The sequence below is a fragment of the Caretta caretta genome, chromosome 24 (genome assembly GCF_965140235.1).
Source record: "Caretta caretta isolate rCarCar2 chromosome 24, rCarCar1.hap1, whole genome shotgun sequence".
Classification (NCBI taxonomy): domain Eukaryota; kingdom Metazoa; phylum Chordata; order Testudines; family Cheloniidae; genus Caretta; species Caretta caretta.
The window spans coordinates 1882291-1907871 of record NC_134229.1 but is presented as its reverse complement, the minus strand read 5'-3'; the positions used below and the strand labels follow the sequence as shown (position 1 = coordinate 1907871).

Sequence of the window (25581 nt, the reverse complement as noted above, 5' to 3'; positions counted from 1 at the left end):
AGCCTCTCATGGCCCTCTGCATCCTGGGGGAATGAGCCTGCCATCCCGGGGCGTTATCGGTTCTGGGTCAGCTTCTCCAAGCCTCCCAGGTTTAAAACCAGAGCAAGTGACATCTTGCCTTCCTGGCCCAATCGGCCAAGCCCAGTGCTATGTGACTGCCAAACAGCTGCCGTGTTCCGCCCCAGAGGGGGCTGCACTGCAGTGGTGGGGCCATATGCTGCAAAGCACTTTGGGACCCTTTCTGGATGAAAGGAGTCTAATAAGGATCAAGGTATTTTCCTTCTCTCCCCGGCCCCTTGCCCTAGTTCCTCCACTGCCCTGCAGGCTCCCGGCATCGGCTGAGCACTTCTGGGGCAGTTTAGCTTATTTAGGCCAAAAGAAAACAAAAAGGAGACAAATAAACCTAGCGCAAAGGCACAGAGTGTTCACAGCACTGCCCTCCCCCTCCGAACCTGGAGGAGGGGCCCAGACAGACAGCTCCTCAGCCAGGGTACTTGGGCAAAGCTCGGCTGGTGTGCACCAGGTGAGGATCAGTCCCAATGTCACCCAAGGACTGTGCATTCAGGCCTCTGACACAATCCTTCAGCACGAGCGTAGGGCAATGTTTGGGGCCCCGGCCTCCAGCGCCTCACCTTGACTCATCGTTTCCACGAGTGGGTGAAAAACGCTCCCCAGCTGAGCTGCGTTTTACAGCCACTTCGCACGGGCGGGAACGATTGTGCAAGGTGCAAGGGGGCAATGGTGAATCGGGCCTTTAGTGCCAGGTCGCTGGCTGGACTGACCATCCCCAAAGGACTGAGGCTGCTAGAAGTGGGGGCTAGCCCTGAAATTTCTCCTCTCCAAACCCCAGAGCGGCAAAACCTCCTTGTGGTTCAGGGTGTGCATGCAGCCACCCCACTACGGCTCCTGCTGCATAACAGCAGCGGCTGCTCCCCACACTGATCGGGGAGCCAGCCAAGCTCACCCAGCCCAGGCATGGGCAACAGGAGCAACTGGTTTATCTGGGTCAGTGCGTAGCAAGGCAGAGGCTAAAACCTGTTCCGAGATACCGTAACCTGCTTGGCACGTCAGGCTGAGCTCCCCCGGGAGCTCACACTTATAATTGCTTCTCCCAGTGATCTGCCAGTGTGGGCATGTCGGGGATGGAGTTTCTGCAGCAGTTTTGCCAGGCTGATGTGCCAGGGCGCTGCACCCTTGGGAGGAACTTTAGACAACAGCTCCTGGTGGGCTGGATCCCGTGGGACAGGCCAGGAAGCCAGGAGACCCAGCACAGGGGCGTGTTTGTTCAAGGTTAGATTCTGAGCTCAGTTTTCCTGGTGTAAAGCCAGAGACATTCCACTGGAACTCAGTGGGGTGAGTCAGGATTTACACCCGGATCAGAATCCAGCCTGAAAGGTTGAACATTTTAGGCAGAGATTTTTCAAATGTGCCTAAGGGGTTTGGGGGCTAAAATGCTTGGGAATCAGGAGACGTCCGAGGGCCTTGGGCGGCTCTGTGACTCTCAGCCCTGCTCCCCGCTCGGAGAGGGAGGATGGTCTAGGAGTTCAGGAACTATCGTCAGACTTGCGCTAAAACCAAGGCTCAGGTCCCTGTGTGCCACTGAATTCCTGCGTGAACTTGGTCCACTCACTTACCTAAGAAAGTATTTAGCTTAGTCTGGTAAAAATTATGCTGTGGTTCTAGGCACTGACCCAAAACCCAGTGCACACAAGGGGGTGGGGCAGGCCATGGGGGGCTTTTGGTGGGCATCAGATCTGGCCCCTTGTGTCTCTGCAGTTAAGCCCATTTCTGTGTGTGTTGTGATAGGGTCCCCCTTGCCAGGCACTGACCAGTCTGCATACAGGGAATTTCGCCCCTCCAATGCCAGGGCATAGGTCCTCTCCCATTCTTCCCCAGCTCCATCCAGCCGCTAAAGGCCGGGACCGCTGTGAACTCGCTGCATCAGAGACAGGTGTGGGGTAAGCCCAGGACGTGGAAGCAAGAACCTCCTAAGTTCTAATCCTCACCTGGAAATCCTCCATGGCCGAGGGCGAGTCATTTGACCAGCTAGTGCCTCGGTTTCCCCATCTGTAAAATAATAATAACAGGACGGAACTTTAATTAGTTGGCATCTGGAAGTTCAAACCACTGTGTTACAATAATCCTCTGCCCCATCAGGTGAAAGCGTTCAGACAAACAGTACATACTATCACCTGTCAAGGGGGGGGGACAGGCACAGAGAGAGGACGTGACGCGTCCTAAGTCACACAAGGAGTCTGTGGCAGAGCTGGCATTAGAACCCAGAGCTCCCAGCATTCCTTCCCAGGATCAGGAAGGGAACCCAGGAGTCCTGGCTCCCAGTCCTGCGCTTTAACTGCTGGACCTGCCCCCTCTCTGCTTTACTGCTCTAAGCCGAGCCTTCCAGCCATTCCAGCTTGGGTGCATTAACCACTGAGCGGGTAACAGCCTTCATAGGGTAACGCCTGAGTGTCCACCCCCAGCACCCAGCCGGCCGCCAGACACCCCACACCTGGCCTGGGCTCTCCCCTCCTGCATCCTGCCCCCCAGGGCCAGACAGTCATAACTCTGAGGTTCAGAGGTTCTGGGAGGGTTCCAGTCTCTGGCACCAGCTGGGCCCTGCCAGGGAATTTCCTCCTGCGGTTCCCGGCCTAGCAAAGATGTCAATGCCCCATATCTGGTTCCCTTTCCAGGGCCGGATTCTCAGCTGCATTAGTCCCGCGAGCCAGGGAGCCGGGCAGTCTGGGCCTGAGACATCAGCAGGGCTGGGGGCATTGGGGTGCTGGGCTGGGGGGGCCCAAGAGAGAGATTCTCCTACATGGGGCTGCCCCTGGAACTCCAAGCTCCTGGGCTGCCTCCAGCCCTGCGCCATGCATTGGAGCCGGGCGCCAGGCCGGGAGCAGGACACAGAGCGAGCGTTTTCTATCACGAAGCAGAACGGCTCGGGCTCGCAGGGGTGCCAGCGGGCAGCAGAGCCTGCCAGCCACTCAGAGAAAGCAGCTGTTGGTGCAGGCTGAGCCAGATCCCCCCCCCCAGCTCTGTCCAGCTGCCAGTTCCCCTTCTTAGGACATGGGCTGGGACGCGAGGGCGGTGGGAAGGGGGCCGGGGGCCCGCGGCATTCAGGCTTAGCGCACGCCGCAGGCAGGGTCACTCCGGCAGCAGCCTGCTCCCACCCACTAGTAAGTGGCAAACTACGACTCCAAGGCAAACGGGCTGGGGGGGATGCTCAGGCCTGTGGGGTTTGTGGAAGGACGGGCAGGGGCATAATCCTGCTCTCGCTCGCCAGGGGGTGACTGGAGCCAGTGGACTTATGGGGGGTGAGCACAAAGGGGACTAGGGGGCAAGCGGGGGGCTCAGCTAACTGACGGGAACTGGAGGAGGCAGGCCGGTGGTGTTAGCTGGTGGGGCTGGAGGGCTGATGGTTTCCGTGGGCTGGGGGTGCTGCCCCGTGTGTCCATGAGCCAGGGACCCACGGAGCTGGCGTGGGGCAGGGCCCACGAAGCGTTCAGGCCGCTCCTGCTCCTGCTTCCATGTGTGGCAAAGCCCTTGCAGGCGCCGATGGGAGCAGGACTGTGGCCCCATTTCGGGGGGGAATGGGAGCTGGTGGGTGGCAGGGCCAGGTATGAGTCGGGGGGCAGGGCTGGCAGGAGGGGGCGCTTGCGAATGGGGTGAGAGGAGGGTCGAGGGGGCTGTGCTTGCAGCATGGGGAGAAAGAGAGATCCCCCTGCTTTTGTTCCCCTTGAGCCCCAGAGCTTTGGGTTGGGAGGGTGGAATGGGTCTGCCACGGAGAACGGCCCCTGGAGTATGACCCCTGACACCTGCCCACCCTGGGCCCTGGGGCAGGAGCCCCTCCGCCCCCCGCTGCCCACCCTCCCTGGCCCTGCCCTGGGGTATGACCACCCCCAGTCCCTAGTGTACCCTCTGGCTGCCATAGCCAGCACCCCCTGCACTGAGGGGGCCTCGTCTCTGGGGGGGGCATTCCCAGGGGCAGTTCCCACCCCCCTCCGCTCCCTCTCCTTTGCCCGGGGCCAGTCTCCAAAGGGCCTGAGACCGAGCTCGGGTTTTGCTGACTTCATTCAAGCCACAGACTCAGGGGATACCCCCCATACCCTCTGCCCCCCAGCTCGGATGGCTGCAGCTGCCTCCCTCCCGCCCGGAGGGTGCGGTTCCCCCCGCACCCCCGCAGCCGCCCCGCCCCTGCCCACACCAGGAGCTGCACCAGCCAAGTGGGCAAGTGGAAAAGCAGCCCAGTGAATGAGCTCTGTGTCAGGCTGCAAACTGCTCCCCTGCCCCCCGCCCCAGCCCCAGCGGGAGGGGGAAGCCAGGCCGGTCTGGCCCCACAGCAGGGCCCAGCTGCCCTGGCCAGGGGACTTCCCAGCTCAGATGTGTGGGGAATGAGGGGCTCCATCCTGCCTGGCGCTGAGGGGGGATCTGCTCTGTGCCTCACCCCTATGGTACAGGACACCCAGATGGGGGGCAGCACCCCAGCCGGAGTCCCTGCGCAGGATCCCAGCCACAGGCCCAGGGAGCGGGCTCAATCCTGCACCTCCCAGCCCGGGGACTTGTCTTTAGACCCCTTTGGGGAACGTGCGTGGCCCAGCGAAATGCCAGCCGCCTGCTCCTGCCCCGTCTGGCCATGCCGCACCCCAGACAGGGCAGGGAGAGGGAGGGTGGGGGGTTCCGGGGGCTGTCAGTCCAGATTGGGTCTGGGGGAGGGGGAACAGAGGCGGAAACTGGGGGAGTCAGGTGGGGGACATATCGGTCCCATCTCCTGTTAGAGCCAGAGCCCAGGCACAGCCCAGCAGCCCCTCCTGCCCCCCTGCCATGGGGATCTGGACTTTAACATGTACCCCGCCGGGCAGAGGGGGCTGGAGTCTCCAGACAGACGGCAGGCGTCTCCTACTCCCAGAAACCTGCTTCAGGTTTCCCGGTGCTGCCCGTCCCCGTGGCGTCGGAGCTGGTGCCCCACAGCTACAGGCGGGAGGCCGCCGGGGACGATGATGTACGTGGCGGGGGCAGGTTGTTGGTTTTTTTAAAGGTGCAACTAAACATTGTCCCCGTTTGGGCTGCGCCTCCCCGTGCTTTGCTCCTCTGCTTCAACCCGAAGCTTTGTGAGGCAGGGGCCATGCCCCCGCTCTGCCCCCGGCCCAGCCGGGCCTCGGGTCTGTGCACCAGTGCCCTCCCCTGCTCAGCTGTGTGTCAGAGTCTCTCTGAGGAGATTCTAAAGGAGATTCTCCCTTTGTTCCAGCCTAGCCTCACGGGGCAGGAGGGCGCGAGCTCTGACTTGGCTGTCACTGCGGCGTTCTCAGGCACCGTTGGGGTGCCGGGAGGTTTGGACGTTGGCTTGTGCTGCGGGGTCCCAGAGCACTGTACAGGGAGGCCGGGGGGTGCCGTGGTGCCACGGGGCTGAGCGGGGTCTAAAGAGCCGTGACCGCGAGACGAGTAGATTAGACAGAAGCGCTGCAGCCGGCTGCGAGATGCGGCCACCTCTGCAGCGGAACGCAGGGGCGGTGCTGGCCGGGAGGAAGCACGCCGTGTGTGACCGAGCCCGCAGGTGGGGATCCAGGATATGATGAGCTCCCAAATTAGTGTCTGCATCGGAATTCAGGCCAGCCAGCCGGTTTCCACCCGGGCTCTTGTGCAACAGAGCCACGGGCTCAGGGCCTCCGGTGAATGTCTCATGGGAAACAACAGCATCTCCTGCCGCACACGCCCCCAGTGCCACGCGCTGGGTCAGCACTGACTGCCCGGGGAGAGCGCCCCCTATGGGACCCCCCACACCTCACTCCCTGCCGCACAGCGCCCCCTATGGGACCCCCACCCCACTCCCTGCCGCACAGCGCCCCCTAGCGCCAAGCCGGGTCACCACTGACTGCCTGGGGAGAGCGCCCCCTACGGACCCCCACCCCACCCCACTCCCTGCCGCACAGCGCCCCCTAGCGCCAAGCCGGGTCAGCACTGACTGCCCGGGGAGAGCGCCCCCTACGGACCCCCACCCCACCCCACTCCCTGCCGCACAGCGCCCCCTATGGGACCCCCCCCACCCCACTCCCTGCCGCACAGCGCCCCCTAGCGCCAAGCCGGGTCAGCACTGACTGCCCGGGGAGAGCAGGTCTCCCTCCTGGGCTCTGTATTTGCAGCAAAGGGAGAGAGGGGGATCCCCTGCTCTTGCTGCTCTCGACCCCCAGAGCTTTGGGCTGGGAGGGTGGAACTGGCTCCCCAAGGGATGATGGCCCCTGGGGTATGAGCCCCCGCTCCCAGCAACCCTGCCTCTGAGCATGAGATCAGGTATGGGGGCAGCCCCCCAGGGTATTAGGGCTTGGGGCTCACCCTATAGGTGAGTCTGAGGGCAACCAGGGGGCCACCCTGATCCGGAGCAGCATGACAACCACTTCCCCCGGCAACACCCTTGTGCCCACCCGGCCGGCATTTATCACAGGCTCCGTGTCTGTAACAGGAGCTGTGCCGAGCCCACTCTAGCAGCCGAGCGCCGGGCCAGGAATCTGGTTTCCTGGCTCTGCTGTTACCGCAGCAACCTTTCAAGCAGGGATTTTTTAATTTGACAAGGGGCCTTTATATAGACATGCAGCGCTAGGCCGAGGGGGGCTCGGGCCCGTTACCCGATAGGGCCCCCCCGCCGCGCCATGCTGGCTCCCATTGTCCAGCAGGAGCCGCCAGGAGACATCCGATAGCCGGGGCCTTATCAGCACCGGGGGCAGCATGAAAGCAGCAGGATGGGTTACAGGCGTCTGAGCCACCGCGGCTGGCACCGGTTCAGGACAAAATCTACCAGAGTGTTCCACAGCACCAAGCCACGGTACTGGAGTAACACTCGGACAAAGCACCGGAGTAACAGTGCTGGGCCGCCTGGCGCAATCACCCCACGAATACAGTAGTAATGCCGAGCCAAGGTACTGGAGTAACACTCGGACAAAGCACCGGAGTAACAGTGCTGGGCCCTCTGGCGCAATGACCCCACAAATACAATAGTAATGCCGAGTCACGGTACTGGAGTAACACTCGGACAAAGCACCGGAGTAACAGTGCTGGGCCGCCTGGCGCAATCACCCCACGAATACAGTAGTAATGCCGAGCCAAGGTACTGGAGTAACACTCGGACAAAGCACCGGAGTAACAGTGCTGGGCCCTCTGGCGCAATCACCCCACAAATACAGTAGTAATGCTGAGCCAAGGTATTGGAGTAACACTCGGACAAAGTACTGGAGTAACAGTGCTGGGCCGCCTGGCGCAATCACCCCACGAATACAGTAGTAATGCCGAGCCAAGGTACTGGAGTAACACTCGGACAAAGCACCGGAGTAACAGTGCTGGGCCCTCTGGCGCAGTGACCCCACAAATACAGTAGTAATGCCGAGCCACGGTACTGGAGTAACACTCGGACAAAGTACCGGAGTAACAGTGCTCGGCCGCCTGGTGCAGTGACCCCACAAATACAGTAGTAATGCCGAGCCACGGTACTGGAGTAACACTCGGACAAAGTACCGGAGTAACAGTGCTGGGCCCTCTGGCGCAATCACCCCACAAATACAGTAGTAATGCCGAGCCAAGGTACTGGAGTAACACTCGGACAAAGTACTGGAGTAACAGTGCTGGGCCGCCTGGCGCAATCACCCCACGAATACAGTAGTAATGCCGAGCCACGGTACTGGAGTAACACTGTTGTGCTGGCTGCAGTAATGACCCCAAATACCGTCACAACCCCAGTCTGCTGCAGACCCCAGCCTGCTGCCGTCCAGGTTCCCCAGTACTGGAGAACCGTTGAGCTGGCCCCAACGGCTGGGGGTTTGAGCTAGACAAATGCAGGCTGGAAATCTGGTGCTGCTCATTAACGTTGAGGGTCCATTAGCCAATTGGAGAATTTGCCAAGGGCTGGGGGGATTTTCCATCAGTGGCCATCTTTGGGGTGTTTTCCTGGGGGCTCTGCTCTGGTTCCAGCAGGAACGAAGGCAGGGAAATCCTCCGGCCTGGGCTGCACAGGAGGTTGGACAAGAGCGCAGGGTCTCTTCGGGCCTGGGAATCTGGGCAGCTGCCACTTCGATCCCAGGGCGATGGTGGAGGAGAGAGGCCTGTTCCTGCAGAGCCAGCTGGGCTCCTGGGGTTGAGGCCCCGCTTTGAGGAATGGGGTCAGTGGGATCGACACAGTTGCCTGCGCCCCTCACAGCTGTTAAATGGCCCCAGACCGCTGAGGGGCTGCTCACGGATTAGCCCCATGGAGCCCCCCTTGCCCCTTAGTTGGCCCTGGTGGCGGGAGGGGGGTGCGCCTTCAGCGTCAGATGTTGAATGATTTGTGCCCCCGTGGATTGTCTTCTCTTCCGAGGCACGTGTGTATCGTCTTCTGAGCCCGACTGAAAACTCGAGCCCCCGCATAGGCGCCTCTGGGAGGGGCTGAGACGAGGCGGAGCACGGGTGCCCATGCAGGGAGAGGCGTGAGGCACACGTCGCTCCATGTGCATGTGTGTGTGTGCGCACGCGTGTTACCGGCTGTGCAGCACCTAACACGGACAAAGCTCCCCCGCTACAAGCGGGCCCCTCCGCTGTCTCTGTCCCTTTAAATCAGGGGAGCACTGGACCAGCATCACCAGCCGGGCAGCCCAGTCTCTGGTATCAGATCCTCCTGGAGGGAGGGGGGCTTTGCTCTTATTTAAAGTCACTGACCAGCCAACTCAGGCTCACTCTGCAAGAGCGCTGAGCCAGCCGGCTGTGCAGGGGAGCTCAGGTGAGCCCAGGGGCCGGACGGCTGTATGGGGAGGGGGGGAGCCCAGGTGAGCCCAGAGGCAGGTGGCTGTACAGGGGGGGAGTCCAGGTGAGCCCTGGGGCCGGGCGGCTGTTCAGGTGCGGCCCAGGTGAGCCCGAGGCCTGGTGGCTCTACAGGAGTGAAGGGCTACAGCCAGTGATTCCCCACGGAGCTGTCACCCCTGCTGTGATCTGCCCCCCTTTGCTCTGGTTGGGTCAGGGCTTTGCAAGTGGGGCCGGCAGCTGTCTGCCAGCTCTGGACACAGCCAGGCAGGTGGAGACCAATAGCTCTGGGTCAGAGCTTGCTTTGTGCAGGAGGTGGGGACAGGGGCAGCCAGGAGTGGAGGGGGCTCCGAACCTGTTTGTGACACGGGCGCCGTCTGACCCCTCAGCTCCACAAGGCCCCTGGACAGGAAGGCCCCACCTGGGCAGCTGCCACTGCTGCCCCAAAAGTTTCCCTGGGGGTCTGGCGGGCTGCATGGCCAGATCCTGCCCTGCCCCCCACGGGCCCCGTTCCTCCTTCCCCGGCACCTCGTGTTGGCCTTTCCACCACAACAAACCCTGTGGCAAGAGAACGGGGCTGACACCCACGCGGTGTGGGGCACGGGGTCTCCTGGCCCAGTCCCGGCTCGTGGCTCTTTGGTTCCCGGCAGGTAGGGGCGCCCGTCCCCAGAACTGCAGCCACTACTCAGCCCCCACGTTGGCAGCCTCCGTGAAGAGAGCAGGGGCTGGCTGGGGCCCACAGGCTGCTCTCCCCACCCATGGGTCCCTCCAGGCATGCTGGCAGGGAGGGGCTGGGCCCCTGCTCCTTGGTAGCCCTTCCCCAGCCCCCCATCCGCGCCACCCAGACCCTGGGCTCCTCAGCCCTTCGAGGTGCTTCTTGCAGAGCCGGCACGATGGCGTCTGAGCTGGAGCGCGCCATGGAGGGGCTGATCGCCGTCTTCCACAACTACTCGGGCAAGGAGGGCGACAAGCGCAAGCTGAGCAAGAAGGAGCTGAAGGAGCTGCTGCAGAAGGAGCTGGGCTGCTTCCTGGAGGTAGGGACCAGCCCCCCAGGCCCTGTGCTAGCCCCGGGGGTTGGCAGTGAGAGGGAGGGAGCAGGCAGGCCTAGGGGACCGCCCCAGGCACTGGGTGCCCCTGCCATTCCAGCACAGGGACCACATGATGGCCTCTCCCCTGGGCCATCACTCCCCCGCGGGCGCTGGCCTCCCCTCTCGTGGGTGGTCGCCAGGGGCCGAGCAGGGATTTGAGACGGCAGAGCCATGCCAGGGCCCGGGACAGGACTGTTGCTCCCCCGGGCATGGGCCGGAGAAGGTTCCCACATGCCAGGCGCTGGGCTCCCAGCCCCTCCCAGGCTGACGGGTCTCTCTGGTATGAAGTTTCCCAACATTCCTCTCGAAAGTCCCTGGCTCAAAATTGCTTCTCCTCCCCCACTGCAGCTCTAAGCCTTCCCCTCCCCGCTGACCCCTGCCCTCTCCTCCCCCAAACTAGGGCCTCTCCCATCCAGGGCCAGGCGGATAGCCCATGCCTCCAGCTTCCCAATCCTTCTCTCTGGCTTGTCCTGAGCACAGGACAGGGGCCTCTCACTGGGGATCCCCCCAGCCACCTGGGCCCCTTTCCCCTCCCATAGGAGCAACCCCCCTCCCTGGGCCCCACATGCTAACCCTGCCTCCCCTGGGGGTGTTTCTGCTGCAGACCCAGAAGGACGCGGGCACCGTGGATGGCATCATGCAGGACCTGGATGAGAACGGTGACGGGGAGGTGGATTTCAAGGAGTACGTGGTGCTGGTGGCCGCTCTCACCGTGGCCTGCAACACCTTCTTCTGGGAGGACACCTGAGCGGGGAGCCTGCACCTCCTGGAGTCCCCTAGAGCCACACCCCACACTCCACCCCCGTTTTGAGCCAGCCGCCGGCATCCCCTCTAACCAGCTAGACAGAGCTACTCATTAAAGGCACCAAACCCGCCCCAGTGTCCTGCCCCTTCCTCTGAGCCTGGGAGTGATGCTGAGCAGCATGGGGAGGGGAACACTGCTGCAGTGGGGCAGGGGGAGTTTTGTGGTGAGGGGGACACTGCTGCAGTGGGGGTGGGGGGGAACTCCTGGTCCCAAGGTCGACATTATCCCTGGTGTTAGAAAAGGGTGGAGGCCATGCCCTGGCCCTGCCCTGGCCCTGGCCATGCCCTGGCCCTGGCCCTCAGCCTCGGGATTCCCTGCAGGGCATGAGCCATCCATTTCCAGGACAGTGCCAGGTGAAGGAGAGTCGCCCCTCCGGTCACCCCAGCCACCAGTGAGACCACACACACACACCCCGCCCCACTCTCCACACCCCTCCCCACTGCTCTCTGCACCGGGCCTCTCAGACCCTCCTCCTCTGACCCATAAGCCAAGCAACCATCCCCCTCCCCAGGCCTTATTCCTTCACTTGCCCCTGCCTCAGTGCTGGGAGCACAGGCCCTAAGCTCTGGTGTAACCCAAGTGCCTCAGCCGGGATCACTGCAGAGGCAAATTTGGCCCTTTCTCTTCCCACGTTCATGCCCATTCGTAGCTGGCACCACATGGCCCAGGGCCCACGAGGCGGGACCCCTGCCCGAAGCAGGCCGGTCTCTGCAGGAAAGGGACGCGGGAGCCTCTTGGGAGGGAAATGGGGACACAAGGGGGATGGCTGGGAAAGGGGGCAGGAGAAGCGTGGGTGACTGGACAGCCTCCTGCTGGGGTGGTAGGAAATTCACAAACACAGTGCTGCACCCATTTCCCAGGGCGAAGAACCCATTCTTAGCTCCTTTCCCAAGGGCCGGGTGCGGCCAGGAGCCCAGTAAACAGCCTCCTCTGACTGGTACCCGCTGTTCCGCTGCGTGGCACACAGCGCAGGGAGTGCCACCTTGTGGGCCTAGCAGGGCTGACACTGAGCATGAAGGACGGACAGCTCCAAAGCCGCCCACCCGTTCTGTGGATTTGTCACTTCTCTGGGACGGTGCCAAAGCACTTTGCAAACTAGATACCGGTGCTGCTGAACTGCAACCACCTCTGGGGTGCAGGGTGATCATCTGGGCACAACAGTCAGGAACAGAGGGGGAGAGTCTATACAAGAATAAGGCGGGGGGCGGGAATCTTTAGGAAAAATGCCCTGGCATCATTAATGTCTGTGCAAAGCTGACAGGAGCTCAGCATTGACAAGCTCGTCAGAGGCAACCAAACTGCACAGAGATTGATGTGTCTGCGAGCAGAAAGCAAAAGGACTGGAGAGAATCGGGTGTGATTTGAACCTGTGAGCCCAAAGAATCTGATGCTGAGCTCTGGCCCCCCCCCCCCCGTTCTTGGCAGCAGGTTCTCATCTTCCCTTCCCAGCCTTTGCAAAAGAGAAGCTCGAAGCCTGTGATGCAGAAAACGGCATTGAATTCCTAGCAGCAGATAATAAACTGATCCGTCACAGCCCCAGAGACAAACCCACCCCATTTCAAGGGAACATATGTACTCGGTGGGATGTGATAGTCCTCTGACAACAATGTAAGCTAGGAGTAAACCCACTGCAGGCACTGGAGTTACGAAACTGAAGAATCAGGCCCACTAAGCAGGAAAGAACGCAATGATCCATTCAAGGGCTTGTTTAAAACTTCTTTTTAAATTGTTTTTCCATAGTGCAAGCGATATTAACCATGATGCCCAAGGCCCTGTTGCCAAGTAGGGTGATTTTATCATGAGCCTCCTGATATTTGGTGTTTTTCTTAAAGTCCCGGCTCCCGGAGTTAGGAGATGGCAGGATGCTCTCAGCTTTCGTTTACAGACAAAAATCCTCGGGGTTGTGGAAAAAAGCTGGAGAATGGGAATCAATGCAATCCTAAAGGCTCCAGAACCAGCAGAGAAATAGAAAGAATCTCACACTGATTCTGTTTTAAAATCTCGGCATTTTTAATCCAAGCTTGAGGTTGGCGCTAATGCTGCGTGTGTAACACAGATGACATTCTTCACCACAGCCGCTCACTTCCGCAAATACAAAGCCACAAGCACAGGAGAGGGTGCATTCTCCCAGGAGTGCACAAATCTTGATCAGAAACCGATGTGGCCACTGCAGCTGAAGGAACAGAGCGCCGGAGCACTGACGTCTGCCCACTGCAGTGCTGGTGCACATGTGGAGTAATTCAATGAGGATCAACATCCATGTGAGTAAGCCTTATTTTCTTTTTCGTAGTTGTTACCATTTTGTTGCCAGTTCCACCCCCTTGGCAGGCCCAGAATGGTAAATGGGCTGGCGCCTTTGCAAGTTGAGACTGTTTCCTGATGATTGGCATCTCATGCACCACATTCAAAACCTTCATTTTAAATAAACCCACGTTGTTTTGGAGAAAACCTGCAAACCGTGAACGGAGTGTAACTGATGCATCGACCTGTGCCTGCGTTTGCAGACAGCCTAAGCCAGTAGCTCTGAGAGAGGTCAGCTGTCCAGTTGACACAGAAGCACAATGAGGGGTTTGTGTCAATGCTGCTAGCTGGTTTGCTGCTGAGCTGAGTAGGCTGGAGGAATTTCACATTAGACAGATCTGTACAATCAGCTGGACTTATTTTGGTGTCACGAGCGGGCAGTGCTTGGGCCAAGGACTTCCAACCCCTGAGCCGGGTAGGGTGAAGGGCCACAATCATCTGTCTGATAGATAACACACAGGAAGTGCAGGCTTCATCCACTCAGCGTGCTAATTACCCAGCCCTGGGGGATCCCCTTCTGGGAGCCCGAGGGGGAGTTCAGTCCCTGAGGCCTCTGCTGATGGTCGCTCTCACCTGGGGTTGGGTCTGAACATGGCCCTAGAGCGAGATCCTAACCCGGCCCCCAACCCTGGAACGGCTGCGGGGGCATGGCCAGACCTGCCACTGAGCCGGGTGCAGAGGCATTTCTCGCAGCCCGCTGCCCACCCTGCAGGGCAACTGCTGCGGCCAGGTGACCCCGGCCAGAGCAGGGGGACCCCCCTACCCAGCTGCTTCCAGAGGGGCCAAACCCCAGGGCTCCCACAGCTGGGCTCCCCCCACCCAGCCCAGGCCCCACACCCGCCTCGGGGCCCACAATCCCGGACCCACAATCCCTGACCCCCCCTTCCAGCCCAGGGTACCCCCCCCCAGCTGCACTGGGGCCCTGCCCTCTGCCCCAAGTGCCCCCTATATCCCACCCTGCCCCCCCTCCTGGGGCCCTCAGCCCCCCCCCCCCACTCAGATCCAAGGCTCCGCCCGTGAGGCCCTCACAGGCCCCGCCCACTGCCCCAAGTGCCCCCTATATCCCACCCTGCCCCCCCTCCTGGGGCCCTCAGCCCCCCCCCCCACTCAGATCCAAGGCTCCGCCCGTGAGGCCCTCCCAGGCCCCGCCCACTGCCCCAAGCCCCGCCCTCCCAACGGCCCCTCCCGAAAAGGGAGTGGTCACGTGGCGCAGCCCCCTCCCCGGGGGCGGGAAAGAGCGGGAGCGATCACGGGGTACACGGCCGCGCGAGGGGCGAGCGGGGTCACGTGGGCGCGTTCTCGCGGCTGCGCAAAACGCGGCGGCCGGTGGCCATTTTCCCCGGCTCGGCGCGCGGGGGGAGTAGGGAAGGAAGCGGCGGCCATTTTGTTTTCGGCGCTCGAGAGCGAGTGCGGCGGGAGCGGGCGGAGGGGACGGAGCCCCACGGAGCCAGCCCCACCCCCGCCCCGCAGCCCCGCCCGGAGTCCTGGCGACCGTCTGCTTCGGTGACAGAGGGGCCGCGGCGGGCAGGGGGGGCTGCGGGGGGCCCGGCTGAGGGGCAGCCGGGGGCTGTGATCACCGTGTGGGGCCCGGCACGGCTCAGCGTCGCGGCTGTGACAGGCCGCGAGCCGGGGCTCCGGCTGGGGCCCCTGCCGTGCCTCGCCCCTGGTCTGAGAGCCCGGGGAGATCAGCCCAGCAGACCCCCCCCCGACCACTCCCGCCCCCCCACGCTCGGGGCCAGCGGCCTTCCCGCCCTGCGAGCCAGGCGTGGGGCTGAGAACCGGGGCTGGCCTAGGCCAGGCCTCCCTGCCCCCCCCTCCCCCGGTGGTGCCCTGCGGGGGGGCTCCTGTGTGTTATCTCCGCGGCTCGGGCTGGGCTTCAGCCTGGGGGCTGTGACTGGGAATCCAGCCCAGGCGCGGAGCCGAAGGGCGGGCCCACAGTCACACCTCCCTTGGAGGCCACAACCTTCCCCGGGCTTTGGGCCCTGCGCGGGCGATGGTTCAGACAGCACGGGCGGGGGGGGGGAGGGTGAGATGCCAGCTTTGGGGCTCCCCTGAGCCCTGGGAGGGGGGTTTTCCGGTTGGGACCCATGTTGGGCTCTTTGTGAACTGCCTGTGTGGGGACCTCGGTATCTGAGCGCATCCCAATCCCAGATGGAAGTAGCTGCCCTGCTGCTCTCCGAGAAAAAGCCCTGGCCAGACAGGCTGTGGAAATAAGCCGTGTTTCTGACGGCTCGTGTAATTCGGATGCAGCGTGGAAAGGGGCCCATGACTGCTCCTATAAAAAGCAGAAACGCTGAATGAGGTTATAATGTGTTTGGTGTGCAGTTGTGGGGCATAGCCTCCTTCTTTGGGCCATCAGCCTCGTGCAGGGGCTGCTTGCAGAGAGAGGAGCATTGGCATAATTGGCCTGGGTCTGACAACTGATGCCTCAGTTCCCACTGAGGTAATAACTTGGATAGAGGAACTATTGCATCCAGAGCCTTAATGCCTAGTGTGTCAGAAACTGAATCCAGAATCAGAAAGATTAATTCCTACTGCTCTCCTGCTTAGAAAATCATAACCTCATTTCAGAGTAACAGCCGTGTTAGTCTGTATTCGCAAAAAGAAAAGGAGTACTTGTGGCACCTTAGAGACTAACCAATTTCACTTCATCGGATGCAATAACCTCATTGAAACCAGCCAGTTAGAAATGATAGAGCTTCACCAGGCTGTTAATGGCATACATAGGTGAGATCTTCACTGAAAGTGGAGTTTAATGTTTCTGTGGCGTTAGTCTGACACACAGTTGAGAGATGAGATTGCTTAACTCATTAGTTTATTGAAACTTACCTTTTAGGACATTTCGCGATGCCATGAAATGTCCTGCTAGCGCAATCACATCACTGATTTACGTGTTTCTTGGCTGTTTCCACACACACAAGTTTGGCCTGGAAAATCTAACCAAATAATTTCATGGGCCCAGTTCTTCTTACTAAATCTGTCTATTGTTAATTTCAGACGATCGTGATCTGAAGATGGCTGCACAGTCAGCGCCGAAGGTTGTGCTAAAGAGCACCACCAAGATGTCTCTGAACGAGCGGTGAGGAAGTCAACAGCAACTTCAGCTCATAAGAAATTTTTACTTAATTATCACTGTGTCCAGTGTCCAAAACCAACGTGGTTTCTGCCCTGTTTTAACCTAACTAAAAAAAGGCAGGTGGCTATGCACCTCTGTCTTAAGCCGCAACAAATGTGGTACACAAGGTTAAAAGGGCAAATATTCTGGAGGATTTTGTCAGTAGCTGTTAATATTAAACTCTATGAGACGTAAATGTGGTGGGATGTCTTATAAAAAAAAGAGAGAAACCTCGCACCCTCCCTTTTTCTTCCACGTTTTTACATTTTATATAGTTGACACTGCAGCATGGTAGCATGTTACCGAAGCTGCAGAAGGCTTGCTGCTTTGTCCAAGGTAGACACACGCATGTGGTCTGGCCTGTAAGAGGCACGCGGCAGGCCACCAAACCAGCCCAAAGGCTCTATAACAACGTTCTTGGGCCTTGTAAGAGACAAATGCTTTGCTTCATCTCCATCGCTTTCCTTTCTTGGCACTGCTCTTTTTTTTCTCTCTTAAAGAGCCTTCTGCTCTTTCATGCCATTAAGCTTTTGCAAATCTTTATTGATGAACTAACAGTGAAGCTTCTGATCATATTTCACTTTCTCACTAACTCACTCTCAGATTAAATGTTAATATCATTAAGCCAAGGAGAAATTAAGCCGTTTATATGCAGTCCCTATTCCAGTGTGCACTGCAGTGAGCAGTAATCTTAGCCAATGCTTGCGGTTCATGGCTGGGCAGGCAGGCAGATAGTTAGGTACGGTACAGGAGAGTTACCTGCCTTTTAATTTTGTTAGTTCCAGCCAGACTGCATTGAGCACTTCCTGATGCTTAATTTCACTGTCATTTGTAGCTATTAGGATACTGCAGAAACTGATTACTGGTGAGGAAGCTTACATTCCTGGTGGTATGTTCATGCCACATAATTTTTAAAGGCAGAAAAATCCCTAATACACCAAAGAAATTCCCAAATGCCAAAGAAATTGTAGGCTAAACAAATGCACTCATATGGTGCACCTCTTTTGGTGATAGAACAGTCCTCCTTATAAGTATTATGCCAGACCCTTGATTTTCTGTTGTCAGAGTGACACAAGTCTCATAAATATGCTTACTGCCCTCAAACTATTAAACAGTTTTCCCCCCTAAACTATCTGTCTTGGCTTTTACAGTCAGATTTCAGTTTGCTTTCATGTTTCTTTGTAATGTCTTCTCCTGTCTCTCATGGCCATTTCTGCTTGTTGCTTGTTTTTCATAACTTCTTCCACCTTTAAAAGCAATAACTTAAAACTTTATCACTTTTGAATTAATATGTTGCACTTATCGAAATCTGCATTTCCTATTCTAGCACGTTTGTGGAAAACGAGGAATACATAACTCGCATATGACATGATCTAAGTGTACCACTTTTTACATAAAGTTCATGGGATCTGGAGCTCCAGTCTTGAGAGCCATGAAATGCCATAAATGTTTGTAATAAAACTTTATTTAAACACCCGTTTTGTTCGACCTTGAAGCTTTACTAATATGCTGAAGAACAAACAGCCGATGCCAGTGAATATTCGGGCTACCATGCAGCAGCAGCAGCAACTGGCCAGTGCCAGAAACAGAAGACTGGCCCAGCAGATGGAGAATAGACCTTCTGTTCAGGCTGCCTTGAAGCTTAAGCAGGTGAGAGAAAGTGTCTTATTCCACTGCAGACAGTTGGTGATGCCTGTCAGCAGCTGGTGGCTTTTCAGGATATGAGAATTTTTCAAGATGTCACTTGAAAGTAAGAGCTGAGAATGTTTGGAGGGACTTCAAGAGAATTTCAGATTGTCACTGCAGATAAGCAATGCTTTATATTTATAGCCTGTTAATACTGCTTAGTTCAGTTAGTCAGTCGTGTCTTCTGTTGGTTGTTTGTTTTAAATCTCCTCCTTTGCTGTTTTTCCAGAAGAGAGAACAACCTGAAATTTCACAGCTTTTTCCCTCTCCCCCACATAAATGGTCTGATTCCAGTTTTCTGGATCTGCTGAATTCTTAATGCCTTAATCTAGCTGCTGTTGTGTTGCAACATGCTAGCTCTTGTTCCCTGTTCGTGTTTTTTTTGTTTTTTGAGGGGGCGTTGTGCCTGTTGTTTTTTTTTTTCTTGTTTTATGCTATTGCCAGCAGTTGTCTGAACAAGAACTACACGAATTAAAACTGAGTTCTTGGTTTCTCATAAATTCTTGCTAAGGTAATAAGAATCTTACTGTTCCTGTTATCCACATAGACTGACCAGAGCCATATGCTATTGAACAGCCCAAAAGTTGGCTTCCATTTGAATGTCCAGTGTGGAACAGCAGATCTGAGAAAGGTGTATTCATATTGAGTTGTACATCACATTTAAAAACAGTGTCTGTGCATTGCTTTGTGCTCAGTGAATGGGGTCTGCTGGATGTGAGCCCTTGTTGATAAGATAGTGATTAGAGTATGGTGCCCAAGAGGCAATTAGCAATGTTACTGGTGCCGAAGTGCTTCTTATCAGAGTATCTTGAACTGTAAAGAATGTACCGTGTTGTATAACCGTCTGTTAGAGCAGAGAAATACTTGAAGAGATTCTCTTGAAATTTGTATACATATGATGCATGGAAATAATTAAAGCATGGGTCTGGAGGGTCCTGCTACACTGCTTTGTGCTAGCTTTAAATAGCAGTTCTGCATGACTCGAATACAGTAGTCATTAAATATAATCCCAGACACCTTTGGGCACTCTAGGAGAGAACTGTGGAACGTTCCTATTTGAGTGGCTTTGTCACATAACTGCAATCTTTATCTTACTCTTGTGCTGGAGTTTGGTGTTTGTTCTTTCATGAAAGGAATGTAACTGCATTGTACTCAGAGGCCAGGAGCCTACTGTCCCTAAAATCAGAACCAGGTACTAGTAAGAGAAACTTTCTGTCTGGAGCTTCTAAACAAAAGCTATATGTGAATAATTCATGATTTCCATAGAAAGGGTTTTTAGTATAATCTCATAAGAGCTTCACTAGTGATATAAAAGGATAGGCCAGTCTCATTTTATAAAGTACACTGTCCCCTTTGTTTGCTGAGTCAGTGAGTGGCTGAGTCTGTGAGGAAAATACAGACCCTCTCGCTTTACTTCACTGGCACCTGTTTCACTTTTTCATTGGAACCATTTACACGCATGTACACACACGCTATATTTTAGGATTAAACACTGTTATGGATCTTGCTGAGCTGTTTAAGAACAAAATGTATGTTGAGTTTGAGGTTCATGTTGGAACTTCTGTTGGAAAAGAAGTTGGGGCACAGCTCTTTCTCAGTCAGCAAAGGTTACGGTGGTCCAAAGCCAGCTGTCGAGTCCTAGAGCACAACGTGCCTCTGATGCCCTCTCTTGTGTTGAGGAACTTGGGCTGCATGGAGGAGCATTATGGAAATGTGTATAAGTAAATCTAGTGTGGAGGTTCAGCCAGCAGATCAAGCGGAACATTGCATGCTAGGACTGGTAGCCTATATGGGTAGCTCTTTGGATGACAGCTACAATGTGTTCCTCTGGGAAAACGTGGAGACTCTAGTCTAGTTTAGTAGTGTTAGGGTGCTCTTCAGCAGTCATCACCAATTGACTTTGGAAGGTCTGTTCACTGGTATGTAGGGGAACTGGGACTGTTCCTCTGGAGGAGCATCTTGTGCAGAATATTAGGGTCTTGTGCGCCATTAGGGAGGCCATGCAGTCACAGCTATGAACTTTCAAACTCAGCACCCACGCTGCTTCGCTCAGGACAGCACCATTTCCCCTAATGCATGACCATCCCTTCCTGTGTTTTACCAAGTGCGAACCATTGTGCTTCAGTGTCCTATTCCAATGCAGACAGTACAAGGGGCAGGTTTGGCTGTGCAGGGTAAAGGGTTTGGTGTTGTAGACCTGTTGTGGTTCATCTAAAACTGTGAAATGCCTGAAATCTTATGATTGTACTCAAAGACAGCTGGTATGTAACAACATTCTAGACTCTGCTGGCCACTCTCCAGAGAAGTTGGGCCAAAGCAGCTTTAAAATTTGTTATACCATACATTTGTTTCTTTGTGTCTAATGCAAACAAATCCCCAAATTAAGGCTGAAATATATTGGGCTGTGTGGTATAAACTGGGTCTAAGTGTTTCCTTAACTGCCTTGAACTGAGTTATTGGTCATTTGAGAGGAGAAAACAATCTTGGTCTTAACTCTTGGCTCTTGTGGTTTTTAGATTGAAGCTTAATGCAGTTGTTTTGGAGAGGGTGAATATTCCTGTTTGTACTAGCTTATAAAGACAAATATGGAAGGGTTTAGTCTCTGTGGATGTCTGGGGAAATCTAGACATAAGATTTTTCCAGTGAGATCACTGGATCTGAAACTTTAGGCATATAATTATCAGAGGGTGAGTGCAAAGGTCTCCTGGTTGTAGACTATCTAACTTTTTCTCTAGGAGTTTGCATCAGCCTCATCACTAGTGCCTGAGCACCTTTCTCAAATAGAAAGCTGCAGCCCACCTTGGGGATTAGATGTCTATTTCACTTCCTAGCTGGGCTTACACTTGACAGACTGTCCCTCTCTAGACAAGATCTTTCTTGAGACCTAAATACTTTGCAGTGGATCTTGGGCCCTGTATAGATTCTGCTCCCTCTTTTTCTGGTGGAGGTATCTGCTTCCGTCTATGCCAGTTGCATGATAAGTCCCTGATAGCTACATGACTTTCCTGTTTTTAAAAAAAACTTTCATTCCAGAAGAGCTTAAAGCAGCGCCTGGGTAAAAGTAACATCCAGGCACGATTAGGCCGGCCAGCAGGACCCCTGGCTCGTGGAGCTGTTGGAGGACGAGGGCTACCTATGGGTCAGAGAGGTTTGCCACGAGGAGCCATGCGTGGTGGACGTGGAGCGAGGGCGTTGCTGAGAGGAGGCATTCCCCTCAGAGGTGAGTATATTGTTAATATGGGAAATAAAATATCCTCGGGGGTGGATATTCAGTGACTTCTTGCTAAGTTTGACAGCTAGCTTCTTGTTTTGATTACCTGCTTGACTTTTTTTTCCTCACCCTATTAAAGGTCAGAGTTTACTTCGTGGAGGACGTGGTATATCCCCTAGGATGGGCCTGAGAAGAGGTGGCGTTAGAGGTCGTGGTGGACCTGGGAGAGGTGGTCTAGGCAGAGGAGCCATGGGTCGTGGAGGAATTGGTGGCAGAGGTTAGTGTGCTGACATTTGGGAAGGCATGAGGGCATTATTTAGAGAAGAACCTGAAGCAGCCTTTAACTTTCACCTTCTTGGTTAAAATATAATGTATATAAGCACTTGTGAAGTAGAATCTCCTCTATAAAGATACACTTGTTTGATAATATGCTGTACACTGGATACAAACACATTCTATTTTCATTTTCTGAATTGTTGGTTTTAGCAGCATTTGTGCTGAAAGGCAAGATCCTAGTTGGTGTCCCTGCTTCCCAGAGGGTTCTGGATAGTGGTGGTGAAACTGACCAGAGTCTTGTCAGTGTCACTCTCCTGCTAGGTGAGGCTTTGACTAGTGGCAAAGGCGCTTTCTGAACATCTGACTCTGCATTGTTTAACTTTCCACGTGGGAATGAACTGTAACCTTCACAACCATATGGTGCTAGAAACACATTCCTTAAACAAAAGTCTAAGTTATGCAGAAACAGGGGGATTAGCCCTCCAACCTTTACAGGGAAGCTTTCTACTTGCTGCTTAAGTGGCGTTTTTTCAGGCCCTGGTTTTATTAGTTCATTGGGAGTTTGAAACGGAATCTGTTTCTTAGATACTCGGTTCTTTTCATAGTGCAAAGTATTAAATTACGACAGTCCCCAAATGGGATTGGCACTAGAACAAATGTAGGTTGCAATCGCAACTGACCTAGTGGAATCATTAATGCCCAAACCAGGGAATTCTCAAATGGGACATCACAGCAACCAGAGCTCACTGAGCCACATTCTGTGGCATTTTATTTTAGCAAAAGGCCCATTGATTTCTTTGCAGCACCTGTGTTCCTAGATGCTGTGGCAAATGGCAGGTAAGAACCTACAACTTCCTTGCTTTCGTGAATTAATATTGGAGATTAAACATTATTTCCTAGTCTTCCTGGTAAAATGACATTAATTCAGTCATAGTGGACTGCCAAAACAGGTCCGTCAGAACTAGATTGACACCGATTATAAATTTGGTGGGATAGATCTAGAGCAAGCTTATTCCTAATTGTTAATGGCATTGCTGCTTTCTCTAAAGCTTGGTAGGAGGGTGGTGGGGAATAAACGCTAATTATACTTGGCTAGTAACTGTCTAATGCATCAAGGCACTAATGTATGTTAGGGATTAATGCCAGGCTAAAATGGTACCAAGCAATGTAAAGTGTACCATAAGGCTACCTTATGGACCCTGCCTTTGATGCTGATGGGCATGCACAGCCCAGTACAAGACTGCGACTTCAAAAGCCATCTCAGTCAGTGGAGTCTTCGCTACTTTTAAAAGTAGACAGTAAACAAAGTACCTACACTGTATGGGCTGCCACTGTCTCCTGGATGACTCGGGCTCATTAGTGCTTTGATATGTAACAGGTATACAAAAAATAGTCCCCACCAACTGTTGGGTCTTCTTAGGCTCAGCTGCAGAAACATTCTTGGTTAAGTCTTGCTCAGTAATTCTAGATTACTGATGTTGCAGTAGCCGGGTTGTGTCAACACTAGATTATTTATACTTATTAAACAGGAAGTTTTCCCCTTTGAACGTGACAAATAGTTTGTTGCCCACAAGTAGGAAGTCATTAGTTCTCATACTACGTAAAGTAGACATGTATTTAGAGTGCAGTAAACATGTGGTGCCTTACAAAACGGGTTTAAAGAAAGGTCTCCCCTCCCAAGAGTTCGGTGTGATTTAGATAAACTTGCTGATAGCTCAGGGAGACATGAGAGGCTCTGTGAGAAGGAGACCCATGAAAATAGGTTTAAAGGGGGAAAAGAGGGTGCTTGTCACACTGGAGGAAAGAAAATATCCCATGCCCAGGGGTGGGGGTAGCGTGGGAGGTATTAGGATATGGAAGAGTATAATGAGCAGCTGAGGTTGCAGGGTGAACTGAGAGCAGAGATACTTGCGGGAGACAGTTCTCCAGAGATTTGAACAGACACTTGATGCACAAGAAGAGAGACAACCAGGGGAGTGACTTCACCGAGGGGCTGATCTGGTCAGTAGCAGAAGCGGCACCGTTGGCCTCCAGCCTGTCTCCACCTTGCATGTGGCTCTCTTACGTACCACGTAGTGCACAATGTGTCACTCGGTGGTCTCTACACTGAGTATTGTTATGGACCTGAGTGGCTGCTTCAGTGGCCTGCCCACCCAACTGTGTTGCCTTTCCTAGGTAGTATGGGGTGGCTGAGTTGAGGGCACACAGGCTGCTGTAGCTAAACTCTTACTAGTGGGATAAGATCAGATCCTTAATATGTTTGTTGCTCTCTCTGTCTGAGTCTGGTGGTGCATTTCAGTGTAGTACATAACTGTAATCTCGTTTCACTGTAAGGTCGTGGCATGGCAGGCCGGGGAAGAGGGGGCTTTGGTGGTCGTGGCAGAGGCAGAGGACGAGGAAGAGGGTCTGCACGTCCTGCATTGACCAAGGAACAACTGGACAACCAATTAGATGCTTACATGTCTAAAACAAAAGGACACCTCGATGCTGAGCTGGATGCTTACATGGCTCAGACAGATCCAGAAACTAATGACTGATGGTCCTTCTGATAGACTCTCATTGAAGTTAATGTGTATGTCAATGCCCATAAGCTAAAAATGGCAAAACCTGATTCATGCTGGAAGGACCTGCAGGAACAGGGGCGGCCCTGTTCTACCAAGAGATCAGATTTTAGTGTGTTCCTCTTACATTTTGATACTATATGTTGTATGAAACCTTTTTTGGATTGTTTTTTTATAATTTTTCCTAACTACTCTGAACATGAATGTGACAGACGAGCTGCAGATACAGCCACTGACATCAGTGCTGGTGTGTGCTCAGCACGCCAGCCCAGCTGCGATGGCGCACTACGTTCCTTTGGGCTTACGAAGGGGAAAAGTTGCATGTATGCCACAATCTGTGCTGCTTTAGGCGAAGTGCTCGTTGGTGCTGAATACAAGCTATGGGATCACATGGTTATATGTGCCTATTACTCTTAATGGTTTGTTTCAGGATAGGAGTTGATCCCATAGTGTAGCTAAAGGGTAAATATCTACGTTTGCAGTTTTATTGTTGCAATAACCTCATTTGAAGTAAACATAGCAAAACATCTCCCTCCAGGACTGCCTGCCTAATCAATCAAATTCAGGTTAAGGAAGATAGTGCTTCTCTATTGTAGACATGTCAATCTTTTATTTTGTACCAAAAGTTCATCCCCACTGGTTGCTAGCATTCTAACAGTAGTACAGAGAGGATATTCTAGGTTAAAGGCTGTTTTTCTGATAAAATTTGAATTTCATTTGTATCATGTTTGAAGGGATGGCACTAATGGCTTCTGTGTACCAAAATCTAGAAAAAGAACGAGCTTTTGTTTTAAGGATCTTGAAACAAGCACATTAATGACGTCTGTGAAAGAAAATCATGGGTAGAATAGTCTCTCCAAAATAGTGGGTCCAAAATTGGTTTTATCAACAAGTGCTGTTACCTTTCAGTGTAACCAAAACTGAATTTTCAATCCAGACCAACTTTGGTGACGTCTGTGGCGCATTTAACCTAGGTTGGCTTTAGAAGTTGAGAAGGGGTTTGCTTCTCTCTCCCCTCCCCCCACCCCGGAAGATTTAAGTTCAACCATCCTGTGAACTGTTCCAGTTTCAATGGAATCTTGTATTTCTTGTTCGTTGTGACAAAGGAGAAACAATTATAAAAACAATATGTGGACTTTGTGGATTTTTTTAGGTGCGGTAAGTTGTAAGAACAGTATTCTCAAGCATTAATTGTTGATCGTAAACTCTGTGGGATGAATAACTTTTCTAGTGGGTATGAGAAGACAATAAACTATCATCCTCTCCTGAATGGAACATCACAACTATGCTTAGAAAACATTCTAGGTTAGAATACATTCCTAACAGAGCTTTCTCTCCACTGGCTGGCAATCCATTGTAGCTGCAATTTCATTAAATCCCCAGTTCTCCTGGTATAGATTGGAGGGTGGGGAAATGCCTGGTCCTCACTGCCTGCAAACCTTTGCTATGCATGCTATTGCTTATCTAGGGCTTCCAGCTAACTTGTACAGGATGTCCTCGACGTTCAACTTACAAGACAAACAGAACTTGTGCCATTTCTGAATTGACACCCTGATTCAACTTATGACAATAGGTTTCGACTTTACAACGCTCGGTCCTGCAATGGAGTGGGTTGTGGTTATGACGTTTTGACTTACGGTGCAATTGTCAGAAACCAGTTGTCATAAATCTAGGGACTGCCTGTATACCAATTCAAAGGAGGAGACTGACACTTCTCTTCAGCTTTCCTTGATTATCCCAGTGTGTCTGGCTGTGATAACTACTATAATATGCAAGGGCATTCA

General features: G+C 54.2%; 2 protein-coding genes across 5 annotated transcripts; both read left to right on the top strand.

The window, feature by feature from the left end:
* Window positions 1–3067: 3067 nt before the first annotated feature.
* Window positions 3068–10717, top strand: S100A1 (S100 calcium binding protein A1). Of its 2 annotated transcripts, none has more exons than XM_048827910.2 (3): window positions 3068–3176; window positions 9638–9788; window positions 10447–10717. In XM_048827910.2, exons 2-3 carry the CDS (start codon window positions 9648–9650, stop codon window positions 10588–10590), a joined length of 285 nt encoding a protein of 94 aa, XP_048683867.1. In that variant the 5' UTR covers window positions 3068–3176; window positions 9638–9647; the 3' UTR covers window positions 10591–10717. The 2 variants fall into 2 exon arrangements, with proteins under 2 accessions (XP_048683867.1, XP_048683868.1); XM_048827911.2 differs by lacking the exon at window positions 3068–3176 and adding an exon at window positions 8667–8734.
* Window positions 10718–14324: 3607 nt separating this feature from the next.
* CHTOP (chromatin target of PRMT1) lies at window positions 14325–24932 on the top strand. 3 transcript variants are annotated; one of them, XM_048827908.2, is made up of 7 exons: window positions 14325–14451; window positions 15946–16027; window positions 17560–17713; window positions 20783–20969; window positions 21100–21237; window positions 22040–22073; window positions 23571–24932. In XM_048827908.2, exons 2-7 carry the CDS (start codon window positions 15963–15965, stop codon window positions 23701–23703), a joined length of 711 nt encoding a protein of 236 aa, XP_048683865.1. In that variant the 5' UTR covers window positions 14325–14451; window positions 15946–15962; the 3' UTR covers window positions 23704–24932. The 3 variants fall into 3 exon arrangements, with proteins under 3 accessions (XP_048683865.1, XP_048683864.1, XP_048683863.1); XM_048827907.2 differs by lacking the exon at window positions 22040–22073 and having other exon boundaries at window positions 14326–14451; window positions 20786–20969; XM_048827906.2 differs by lacking the exon at window positions 22040–22073 and having other exon boundaries at window positions 14326–14451.
* The last annotated feature ends 649 nt before the right edge of the window (window positions 24933–25581 follow it).

Coding starts and splice junctions, on each gene's coding strand:
- S100A1 (XM_048827910.2), top strand. CDS start 9,648: ATGGCGTCTGAGCTGGAGCGCGCCATGGAGGGGCTGATCGCCGTCTTC. Junction 9,789..10,446: donor AGCTGGGCTGCTTCCTGGAG/GTAGGGACCAGC, acceptor TTTCTGCTGCAG/ACCCAGAAGGACGCGGGCAC.
- CHTOP (XM_048827906.2), top strand. CDS start 15,963: ATGGCTGCACAGTCAGCGCCGAAGGTTGTGCTAAAGAGCACCACCAAG. Junction 16,028..17,559: donor AAGATGTCTCTGAACGAGCG/GTGAGGAAGTCA, acceptor TCGACCTTGAAG/CTTTACTAATATGCTGAAGA. Junction 17,714..20,782: donor CTGCCTTGAAGCTTAAGCAG/GTGAGAGAAAGT, acceptor CTTTCATTCCAG/AAGAGCTTAAAGCAGCGCCT.